The 12,444-nt window shown below is 40.1% G+C and overlaps 1 protein-coding gene across 2 annotated transcripts in view; it reads right to left on the bottom strand.

Annotated features, from left to right (window-relative positions):
• plxdc2b (plexin domain containing 2b) overlaps positions 1–12,444 on the bottom strand; it is an 80,011-nt gene that overhangs the window by 24,676 nt on the left and 42,891 nt on the right. For both annotated transcript variants that reach the window (XM_018695343.2, XM_018695344.2), the window contains exons 4-6: positions 11,933–12,002; positions 5,281–5,403; positions 837–955 (exon numbers count right to left, since the gene is read on the bottom strand). In XM_018695343.2, coding sequence (XP_018550859.1) covers positions 837–955; positions 5,281–5,403; positions 11,933–12,002 — 312 coding nt within the window. The remainder of the gene's footprint in view (positions 1–836; positions 956–5,280; positions 5,404–11,932; positions 12,003–12,444) is intronic.

The raw sequence follows: 12,444 nt of genomic DNA, 5'->3' as shown, positions 1-12,444 counted from the left end.
TGCAAGAGGGAAGTTAAACTAGACAAAAGTCCACAGTGACTTGGGAATAAATTCTTAACGGTGAAGTGAGATTAAGGTGATGCTCAGCTGTATTGAACAAGCCTTCTCTCTTCCCTTCACTCTTTTCAGAGCAGTAGTAGCAACATGATGAAACACAAATTAGAAAAACTAATCCAGCAGCTTTCAGATCAGCTCTTCTAATATGTGAAAATAACAAATTACAAAAGAGGTCTCAGTCATAAAAGAAGCAGCCAGGCTGTTGTAACCACTGCAATTATAATACATCATTACTTAGTTATTGCAATTTCACACCACTATAGCACAGTCTGCTGGGGATTATTTTTCATTCCATTCTCTTTCTCCCTGTTCAATTAAGTTGTTTTTCAAAGCATTTTTGAAATTTGGACACTAATAAATACCACTGAGACATCTAATACAAAATAATAATACCATATGGAATTGGTATGAGAGCATTAAGTCATATTTTCTCAGGCACAATGCATCATGAAACCCATTATTTTGTCATGTTGGCAACACTTTTCAGCAAAATGACCAAAGTGAAAATGTGTGAAATGGGGCCCCTTTCTCTCAACTGTAAAGACAGAGGTTGTACCACGTGTTAGAAAAGACAAAGACCTTTTAAAAAGTCAGACAGTATTAGTAACAGAAGCTAAACAGAGCTGTACAATTTGGGAAAAGTTGTAGATGAGTCATGTTTTCTTTTGACTGTACATACAGTACTATGATGATTTATGAATGCCATTTTTCTGTAAAATGTCTCTGCAAAAACCCAGAAAAAATCTACTGTACTTAGAGACTATTTAATCAGTCCTGACCTCTTTGTATGCAAAGACAATCCTGCCGGTGTTGTGCAGCGTGGCTTGGAAGGTGAAACTTCCCAGGTTGTAGTTGTCCTGTAGGTGGACGTGGTCCCACTGCACCACCAGAGCAGTACCTAGAACCACAACCACAAAAGAAAACACATAGGTTATCGCCACATGTAGGACAACAGAGAATCACCAGGATTAAAGGAGAATACAGGCGTCATTGATAGCTACTGTCTCCATATAGTTCATGCTTTGTATTTCTAACACTGACTTGTTTTTCACTGCTTCTGAAATACTATCTGTGCTGCCTCAGATCTAGCATGAAATGAACCACTGACCGGGCAAAGACCGTGAATAAGAAGACATCAATGTAACAATCATGTTTGTAAGAAGATATGTTTTTGAGGGATTATTTCCTGGCAAAGACTTCATTTCCGCCTGTGGGTGTGAGGTGATTGACACTGAAGTAGGGTGAGCTCTGATATGAAAACACTTCACTGGAACGGGATGAAACAGTAATAAAACTGAAACTTTTGACAAAACCAAATCAAGGCGTGTGGTGGTTACTGTGATGGATTATGTAGCTCTGGCAATTTTCACAACAGTGAAAGTTTTTTCAGTGACAGTGCTGTGAAAGACTTCTTCTTATGTGGAGGAAAATGAGGATGTTTCCAACTACGCTGGCTGAAAGCAATCACCACCAGGAGCAGGAGGGCAACATTGACACAAACTTAAAGGGTCAGTTCCCCCAGTATATAGTGGTATAAACTCATGCATATTCTTATCGTGTTATTTGCTCAGGTTTTGAGATTTCTGCCTCTATCTCAATATAATGTAAGAGAATGGAATTCATTTATGGTGCTCACAACACTGAAAAATTAGATATGAAAAATGTATCAGCGACTTCTCTTTCCAGAAACAATGTCCTGGTTATATTAAATAAGCCACATCTCCCACCAGAACCATGAAAGCAGCTCACAGCACTGTACGAATTATTCAGATTCAGGTTTTCAGTGTTTTGAGGTGCACAAATTAAATTCCATTCACCTCTATTGAACTGGGACCTGGGAACATAAAACTTTAACTACCATATCCAGTGCTGAAACAATGAGCAATTGATTAGTTGAGCTACAAGAAATTATATTTATATATATATGTGTGTGTGTGTGTGTGTGTGTAAATTTGGTAATAATTTAATCAAAATGTCAAACATTCTCTATTTATAGCTTAATATGCTTATTAGCATAAATTGTGAGGATGTGGTGCTTTTCTTACAAACAGTATAAATGCATTTAATAAATATCTCACTTTCATGTAGTTGTAGCAGACGTAAGTGTACAACTATAACTCCTTCTGTGGGCGCCCATGTGGCTAATTTATAAACAGATAATGAATAACATATAGTAAAACAAAGTTGTGATAACATAAAATATTTCTTCACAGAAGTTATAGTTGTTGACAAATGCTCATTAATCATTAATTTAAAAAAAGACTTACATGTCCTTATATCGATCTTAAAACTACATTATAGTATGTTATAAACCATGTCTTAAATGTTTATAGTGAAGATTAATACTAAGCATTACTGTGATTTGGGTGAACTGACCCTTTAAATATGAAGCATCACAGACACAAGGCCTCCAACACAAATCAGGAAGTGCTAGGCTGCTTCTTAAAGGCAGACAGGGTATTTATGACTGGATCAATAAATGAATTAACCACTGAATCAATGAATAAATGAATATGCGAGTGGCTTACTGTAAAGTAATTTGTAGCCAAAGAGCTACATAACACTACTCTGAATTCCACTTGACCACATTAAGTCAAGTGATCATTAGGTGTCACCTTAATTTTGGGGACGTACTAAATTAGCACCAGACTCACGCGGCCCTCAGCTCTACCCTCCAGACAGCAGGCCTCACATTACTTTTAACACTATTTTGATTTAGTGTGGACTTTGGAGAACCTATTGATGTGAAAGCCATTCCCCCCCTCAGAGCCAGTCATTTGGCAGCGCGCCAGGGCAATAAAGGTTTGTTAACACAACTAATCAATTTTTCCATCACACAGCCAGAGCTCTTCCATCCAGAGTAAAGATGGAGAAATTTAACTTCTCTGCTGACAATTTGGAAAGCGCAGGCGTCTACTTGTACAGGAAACCCCATAATAAATTACATGTGGTGTGTTTAAGGGGCCTCTGGCACTGGACATGCACGTTTCATGTGTTACAAGAGGAGGTTAAACAAGTTAGGGTCTGATCTGGCACTGATACTTAATATCATGTGACTAATATTATTAAAACTTGGCAACTGTAATGTGAGCATACAAGGCACATTTTGAGTGTTGGGGGGGAGGGGAGTGCTGAAGAGTTGCTGTGTAATGTATTAAAGAAGACGAGGTTTAGGAGAAAGGCAGTGAATATCAGAGAGAGGACAGAGCACTAAATTGCTGCTAACTTATGGCACGGCGGGTTTACTCAGTCAGCACAAGTTAAGCCTAATATAAGTCTGCTTAAAATGCATTGAGTTCAGGAGGGGAGGCAGCCATGCTATCTGGGGCTTCCTGGCTAAAAATACAGAGTGGCTGAGGAGGCGTGGAGGGCAGTACACACTGGCCTTGTTTCTAATTCCACTTACAAGCTTTACATGCTGTATGAACTCAAAACAAACAAAACAAATCCTGTGCTATTACACCAGCCCACCCTCGGCCTGGTGAAGTAATTTTCATTAAGAGTTTTAGTGTGGTCTACACCACATCTGTTTTCTTAAATCATTTCATTCTGTGCTGAGATTTATTTTACTACATTTCGTATTTCATTTAATTTTCCTTTGTATTTCTTACTATTGTAAAAGTTTCAACTTGTCAAAGTAGAAAAGCACAGGTGTTTTGTTCTATGTGGCCCTATTTATTTCAAGTGTCTCTGAAGTGGATCCAGATAAAATTCATCCAATTAGGACACTTTTGTTTACATGTTTACAGTTATGCATTTCCTTGGTCCCGATCACAAATCTCATTGTGCCTGTTTTCCCAGGCTGCATGCAAATCAGGGACGATGACAGAATCATTTAGATCTTTTCAGCATCTGGCTAGAGAATGTGTCTCAAACCACTTCCCAGTGTTTGATTGGGTTTGGCTTTCACTCCAATCTCAAATGCTTCTTGGATGTGTTTACACTTAGCTTTTTCCACCCAAGATGCCTTGGTGTCTGACAGTCAACCAGAGAAACTAAATCAGTTAAAGGGAAATGAACCACAATTAATTCTACTATTTACACACATGCTTTTCCTACTGTGATATGTGGAAAACGTCTATTAGTATTTTTCATCATCTTAAGTCAGGCTGGAGCATGTTTGATCCTTCTGGGCCTGACGCAGAGCTTCTAACACTCAGCTTCTCTTAATGTAATGAAGAGAAGATTTAACCAGAGCAGCCGACAGTGTCATAACTGGCTTGGAAGATAAAACACTTGAAATTAATCAGCCAATAATGGATTAATAAATGCCTGCCTCTTACTATGAGAGGAAGCTACAGCAAAGTCTGTAGTTGTGTTAAAATCTGTGTTAAAAGTGTCAAACATGTTTTACAGGCCTTCAAGTGGTATTTTTACCACAGTGCTGTCACAAGATTCTGCTGGCAACAACAGTCAAATTCACCGTCTGTCAGGTGTTGAAACGCTTCACAACTCTATAACTGTGCACTATCAAACTTCAGGATAGTTTTAGGATAGAACTTGAGAAAGTCTTGTCCTAAGCAATCACATGTGGTCTTTATTTAGTGGATTCCAATTAACAAAAAGAAGCAGACGTTCTGTTTTTGTGAAAACTGAACATCTGACAACAAAGATTCACACTGTCACTGTGAAGTTTCACACAACTCCCTCCGCCTTGTTTGTGTGACGACAACAAACAATACATCTCCACTGCAAACGCCTCATCAAACTGCTCACAGTCTGATGGAAAGAACAACTGACTCTCCCACAACCCAGCAGCCCATACAGTTCTTATGCTGTATTGGCAGGACATTGACTGATGGACAGTGTGTTGAGGAACAGGCTGGCTGAGAATCGATCAGCTGCCAGTTTGGTTAAAGTCTGATGAGCTCCACTGCAGAAGGTCACACAGTTGGTCCATCACTCTGCTGCTGAGGGATAGATGACTGACATGATGGATAACAAACAACCACAAATAGCAAAGGAAAGAGTGAGGAAGTTTAAAATGAGTGAGTGCAGTTTAGGAGAATGTTAGAGGGGTCACAGAGAGTGTCATATATCATCTAATGACATAACATTTTTGTAAATAAATAAACCTAAAGATGGCTGATACAGTTTTAGTCACAACAAATTTAGCTCACCTAATTTCATGCTGCTTTTACCAGAATAAATGGCTGTCAATGCAAGAGAGTACACAACTGCTTCACACTCATGCAGAGGTGTAAAGGAGTAAAATGCTGTTACCGTTGTCAAAGTAGATGACTGTAGAGTTTCTGGAGACACTTGGGTCAAAGTTGGCCATTAGAGGAGCGATGTACTGTGTAGCTGTTAACATCCGATGGACCACATCACCTGTGTAGATGAACCCTGTGAAAGAAAAAGAGAAAATGCACAGCATATAACTTTCTGTGCTCTTCAAAGTCACCAGTAGATGCTCTTAAATGTTGAGAACACCAATATACTACATCACACATGTTTTGATAAAGTGTTTTAAGGTGGATTTACCCTTTGGCAACTCATAAAAACACACATCAATCTTCCTTTACTCCATTACTACCTTCCCTCCTTCAATAGATCTGTTATCTGATACAGTTTCCTCCAGGAAGACAACAAGCCCTCCAGTCCAAAGTTAAAAACTCCTCATTAACCCACAACGATCACTTCTTTGTCTGTCTCTGGCCTTGTGCTGCAGGCTGCCTCAGCTAGCAGTGGCGATTAATTAGCATTATTATCTTTGATCAAAAACAGCAGAACAAGTCCAAGGGGCTTTGAAAGGAAGATACTGTATGCAGAGTGAGCAGTTATATACTGTGTTTTCATGGTGTTATTCCTCTCCTCCTTTCTTTCCTCTTATGTGTGGTTTTACTCCACATCATCAATCACAGATGTTAACAAGAGACCATGACAAAAAAAAGGGATTATGTTAACTTTTCCAATTTATGTGTCCCTTCAACGAGGCACGGATAGATCTCTCCACTGAGAGGGACGTGCCCAGTCAACACAAACTGGAGCTGCATCATTTAGCAACCTGTAAACATGATTATTAATGGACTCCAGAAAAGGGGGGAAACGCCCACTATTCATCACCAGGGAACAGTCTTTGCATAAAGAACTTGCACTGATGACAACAGAATCAAACAGCATCTTAATTTCCCTGCTGACAACAAAGTTTAGCAAAGTCAGCTGCTATTTCAAGATTAATTCAAGATTAATTCACAGCAGAATCCTTTGTTTCTCAATCTGACTGTGCCTGGACTGCAAAAATATCCACAACAAACTTTAACATGTAGCCTTAAAATCTCTGAACAAAGGTAAACTTGGCATTGGAGTGAGACAATATTGTGCATTTGATGTAATTTACCTTTGAAGAACAGTTTCAATAATTATAAAAACACCTACAATGGCAGCATCTTCAAAAAAGGACATGTTTTAACAACTCAATTATTCCTGCAACAGACAAAAGACTAAATTTACCACTTTTGTCTTGTTGAAAGCTGTGAGAATGTAGAACTGTTGTGATAATGCACAGCAGAGTTGTTATCTTCTAGTGTACCTACAGGCACACAATGCAACAAAAGATATGGCGATAAGATATGGACAGGAAAAGTTAGCGAGTATCATTATAAGTCTGAGAGTAGGATGTATGAAATTTTTTCAGCATGTGTGCATTATTAAAAGAATAATTAGATGAGAGGTTTGATAACACAAATGAAGCTACAGCCAAGCTGGAAACAGGGGAAAAAAGAGTGCCACCAATCCTTTCACTCTAAGTAAGAAAGCAATTTTTTTTCCAAAAATGTCAGACTATTCCTTTAAATCAGAGTAGTAAGAAGTCATTCTCTTGTGAAAGATCTCTTTGCTTTTTTGGAAAGTTCAGGATTAATATAGTATATACAGTGGCTTCCTGGGGCATATAGAGGGGAAAAAAAACCCTGCTGAGAAAAAAAAGAGCATTTTTGGAAAAAGTCTCATTGAGGCCAAGATTATAAAACCCCATTTCATGTCACCATATGTCTTTTCATACAGTAGGCGGGCTATAAAAACACATCTATCACTTAGGAAACCAGGGGCAGAGCATACCATGAGGGGAATCAATCTTCCCCCAAAGACCTCCCTGCTCTGAATTACCTCTATATAGAGCAGTGTCAGCACACACACTGAGAGCAGGAGGAGGGAGTGAAGATGTGACTTTATTTAGTTGTGTGAAGTCCTGACTGTAGACAACTCCACCTGGAAGACGAGTGAGAGAGGCAAAAGATACAGTGCTGTGGGGCTCCATAGGTGGAGTTACCATGGTTACGGTTAGTTTTATTTCTACCAAAAATGTACACGCTTTTGGCAAAACCTCTTCAAACTGCTTGTTTTTTAATCATACCAACAGCCCAGAACTGTAAGATGTTTGAATAATAAAGACATAAAACTAAGAAACAAAGAAAAGCAGCAAATTCTCATGTTTTACAATAAAGCCGCACACTTTCTTTTCTCATTTTGCCTCATTGGATGACAACCAATGACACATCTGGGACGCCTCATGACATCAACGATTCTTCCTCATCGTTTATTTACATTCTTGCTCCCTTGCACTTTCTTCGCCATGACATCACACGGGTTGTGAAAGGTGGCATGCTATGATTGGTCGGGGCAAGAATGTATGACTTTATAATCGCCTAATCTAATAGAGAGACCATCTAAATATAAAATATCCTGTAGTCTGAACTGACTTAAATGACAAGTTGGGGTTTTACAGGGAGTTTATGTGAGCCAAGGTAACCAGCGACTGGCTGTAGCTTCAGATATGAGAGTGGCATCGATCTTCTCGTCTAACTCAAGGCGAGAAAGCAAATCAGCTTATTTCCCAAAATGTCTGACTATTGCTTTGAGGGTGTTTTCATCATCGATATGGAGCAGTCGCTACTGCAAGGAGAAGGAGGGCGGCTGCTGTTCTAATAAACACGTATGGCACTGTGTTTATGATGGTTCCACTCCTTCAATTTGCCACCAAGGGCTGGTCTTGTAACTATGGCAACTATGGAAACTACAGCAAGGGAAACAATAGGCCACAGCAACTGGTTTCACGTGTACTGAGATATTTGAACGACACACCACTTCACCAGCAGACAGACAGATCAATAAAGAGGAACAGTCTTAGAGCATCAGCTCTGGGACAATAAACAACATTTACGATACTACTTAATCAATCATGTCATATTGCTAACCATTTATGCTATTCTAAGACACGACCCAGCCTATTTAGCTGCGTGATGAGATTATACTAGGTGGAGAGTGGATAGCAGCAGTTGTGGTGATGGACAGGCAGGTAAGACACCATCCTGCCGCCAATTCAAAAGCTGTGGGGGCAACTTTAGAATCACATTCAGGTCAGCCCTGTTTCAGCGCTTGTAATTCATGGAGTACATCAGATAAAAGCATTCAATCTATGTTGTGTTATGGTATATGAATGTAAAGAGGATAAGACATAAAGAGGCAGGATTGTTGAGTCTACCCACCTGAATTAAGGTAAACATAAACATAATGCTGCAACAACACTTTATCCTTTATCTGACACAAATGACTTCTTTCAAACGAGCTACAATACATTCCATCTCATCACATATTTACCCAACATTTGCTCAAGCATGTTTTCATCTCTCAAATGCTTTCCCTTTGTTTTGCCCACATCATTATTTCTCCTTTCACTTTCAACCTCAAAAAAGCGTAGAAATCCCCCAACCAAAACACACACACACATCTGTGCAGACACACTCACAATGCCCTGTGTTGAGGGGTTTTATTTCTGGTGCTGCTGCCTCTGCTTTTGACCAGCAATCTCCTGAAAACACAATACAACTTATTTGACAGTCTAAAGAAAATCAGACAGCCTCTCAATACACTAAAGAGGTGAGAGCTGCAGGGCTCTCAGTAGAGTGGCTATTCATTCATTATGGTGCTCAATAGCGAGGCAATTCATTCACTTACAGCAGGAGGAGACTGGACAGAGGAAGAGGGAAGGGGTTACTGGGGGAGAGGCAGATATAGAAGAAGAGAGGAGAAAGAAAAGTGGAACAAAGTAATGGGAGAGGAGTGTGAGGTAGAGACAGAGGGCTCAGGAAGGTGGGATAGAGTGGGATAATTCTTTCTTTGACAAGCTATGTTTATATGTGCTGCTATCCAAAAGTGCTGGCCTGTGTATGTCCAAGAAAAACATGAGAGGGAATTAGCAGTCCCTCTAGACTAAAGCTTCACTTTATTAGACACTGTGTTTAGACAAGGTCTTTGTTCCTTCGTACTGAGCTGTGTTTAATTTACAGGATATTTTCTGTTTATCGCAGCTGTTCTGAGACCAGGAAGAGTCAGGTCTGGATTTGCACACACACCCTCATTTTATCTGCTTTTTTGTCTTTTAAGCTACATGGTCTGTATCTAAATGTCAGCTTTTTGTTTTTTTATTGCTGATTAATACAAAACAATACTTAAGTCAGCCTATACCCGTCCTGAATGTGACGTGTTTTATGTTTTACAAGTGTGAAGTCAAACTTCATTTGCCCCAACATGCTGGGAATCTATCTTTAATAACTATGACTTGATACACATGATCATGTGTATCTGAATCTGAATCTCTGTTTATATTCTGGTCGTAAAGTGTGACAGATGGCTCTGTAAACAGCACACTGCAGCTGGATACCCATCCACACAGCTGGCAGTGGTCTGACCATATATCATTACTGATATTTGCAATCTTTACATGCCGAGTTGTGTACGCTCTCCTTCAATATGAACTAGACTCACTCTGTTGGCCACAAACAACCTGTCAGTTCACTACAAGACAGTCAATGTAGACCCAGGAAGTCTCAGTTACTGTAATGTGCTATCCTGTCCGTATAAAAAATATTTGCTTTGTTGACATCATCCATTTATTCTCACAGCATTCTTAGGAACATTTTAATGTATTCTGTCTCTTTGTTATTATTAGAGCTTCTAAGCAGCTGTAGTCTACTGTACTGACTTTGTAAGGCGATGTGCAGCAGATGGGTTTAAAGTAGTCATATTAAAGGGGTGTTTGATGTTTGCCACAGTGTCAGAGACTACCACTGATGTAGGGCTGCAATCAATGATTAACTGCATCATCGATCAATCTGTCAGTTATTTCTAACATGAACTGATTAACTGTTTAGTCAGTAAAGTGCTAGAAAATGGTGTAAAAATGTAGAAGTCAAAAGATATGGGCTGCACATAGGCTAGAAATTTGTAAATTCTACACTGTGGGTTTAAATGTACAGAAAACCAAAAGGAGAAAGAAATTGCTTCTATATATCATATCAAGTTGTTTCAAAATGACTTCTTGCGATGGAGACTTTTTACAGTGTAAATCTAGATTTACAGTATGAAAAAGCCATAGAAGTGGACTTAGACCTCAAATGTTTGACAAGGCTTCATGCCAACCCCATCCTGTCGGCCACATCGTTAATGTGTTTGAGAATTGGCTGCTCTACTATTTAGAAAGTAACTGTGACTCTGAAAATAAAAAAATAAACGTAACTGTAACTCTGCTGCTCTTCCGTCACACCCCGTAAAAATTATCTTCTCCAGCAGAGTTTCGGCGTAGGTAGCAAAAAGAAAAATATTTGGTGAAGTAAAAACAGTGACTTGCTGACAGCAATGAAAGTGGAGAGGAGAGATGGTACAGTGGGGAGAGCTCTGACTGATAGGCCCTGAAATGCAGGGATAGGAGGAGGGCGTCTCAGAGACAAAGCCCCAGAGGCCTGCGAGAAGCAGATAGCTGCCTCCTCCTCCTCGGTTTCCCCCTCTCCTCTTCGGCCTCATCCCTCCGTCTCCGTCTGGAGGAATGCATATTCACGTTATCTCCTCTGTGCTAGTAGCGTCTACGCACGTCCATTCCTCGTCTCCAATATTCCAGAACGTTTCTAAAGCCAACTCAACTTTGCCAGTCATCGAGGATCAAGTGGGAAAATGAGACAGTGATGAAAATGACGATAAGAGACACGGCAGATTATTTCTTTATTATTCCAGTGGCAGTTAAACGCAGCACAACATCTCTGAAATAGTTGGGTAAGAGCAGAGCTTTAGTCTTTGATGTGATAATAGCTGGTTGGGGTGTTGCGGTTTCGCTGTCAAGACTCAAGTGGAAAATTGCTTTGCACACACTGGCAAACACGTCTGCTGAGTCACGTGTCTAACCCACACGTACACATCCTCTGCTGATACCCCCACCTCCTTATCCATGTCTATCAGGGTGTGCTAGGCCACTTGGCAGAGAGTCTCCTGTTTCCAGTCCAAACCCACTGGTCTGGTTTCTCTTCCAGTTAAGTCTGGTGTGGAGCTGCTGGTGCTGGGTTTTTGGGAGTGGTTTGTTTTTTCTATCCCCAAGTCTAGCAGACTATCCCGTGGAGGTGAGAGCTGTAAATGGTCTTGTATCAGGCTGACTGGTTGGCTGGTGGAGTGTCGTTGACGGTTTTGTACTGTGGCTTGTGCCAGATGAGCCTTTTCAGCACTGGATCTTCTGATTTAGTTTCCCAGAAACAACATCTTAAGAAATGACTCATTGTTTGGTCCTCTTCAGTGTTCAGGGGTCAGATGTCTTTGTATGGTGGCCACGGCACAGTCACAGGTACACCAAGTACCAGAGACGCATTCAGACACAAAAATATGTGCGCACACACACACATGCACGCACACACACACTCTTCTCCTTCTCCATTTCATAAATGCCTCTGTACTCCAGACTCATTTTATAAATCTTACCACATTCCCCCCTAAACCCTGCAGCAATAAAAACTGTCTGTGTACAGTCTAATATGCCAAGCACATACGGCATATCCAATAATAACACTAATAACTACTATTGAGAAAGCAGAGTCCAAGAACAGTGTTCACTTACCACCAGTCGCCACGGTGATTTCACGCAGGAAATGTCCATAAAAAGGGAAATCGAAGGACAGATTAACTCTCTGTGAGGGAGAAAACAGACAGATGACCCCGGTCAGAAAGATAGAGGTAAGAGGAGGATCAGAGAAGAGACTGTTCTCATCTTTAAAAAAACAACAAGAGGATTTAGATCAGAAGGAAAATGTGGAAAGAAAACACAGAGGTACCCAGAGTGCTGCATTTTGTGGGGCAATCGCTGGTCATTTCAGAGCCGGAATCTAGACCAAGCTTTAAAGAACTTCATCTTCAACTTTATTATTATCATCCCGAAGGAAATTCACTTTGCAAGCAGGCATTAAAGTATTTGCAGGCAAAGTATTTCCTGTCCTTACTGAAATACAAGAAACTACATTCATGTTGATTAATGAGGAGTCAAGATTCTTTAAGCATTCATGGGTAAATATGGATTTATATACACTAAATCTGTAGATCTCTATTTTATGGAAGTCAATTTCTTCCCAGGAA

Source organism: Lates calcarifer, linkage group LG24, assembly GCF_001640805.2.
Source record: "Lates calcarifer isolate ASB-BC8 linkage group LG24, TLL_Latcal_v3, whole genome shotgun sequence".
In the NCBI taxonomy this organism is placed as follows: domain Eukaryota; kingdom Metazoa; phylum Chordata; class Actinopteri; family Centropomidae; genus Lates; species Lates calcarifer.
The sequence above is the reverse complement of the archived record's forward strand: the minus strand, read 5'-3'. Positions and strand labels throughout refer to the sequence as shown.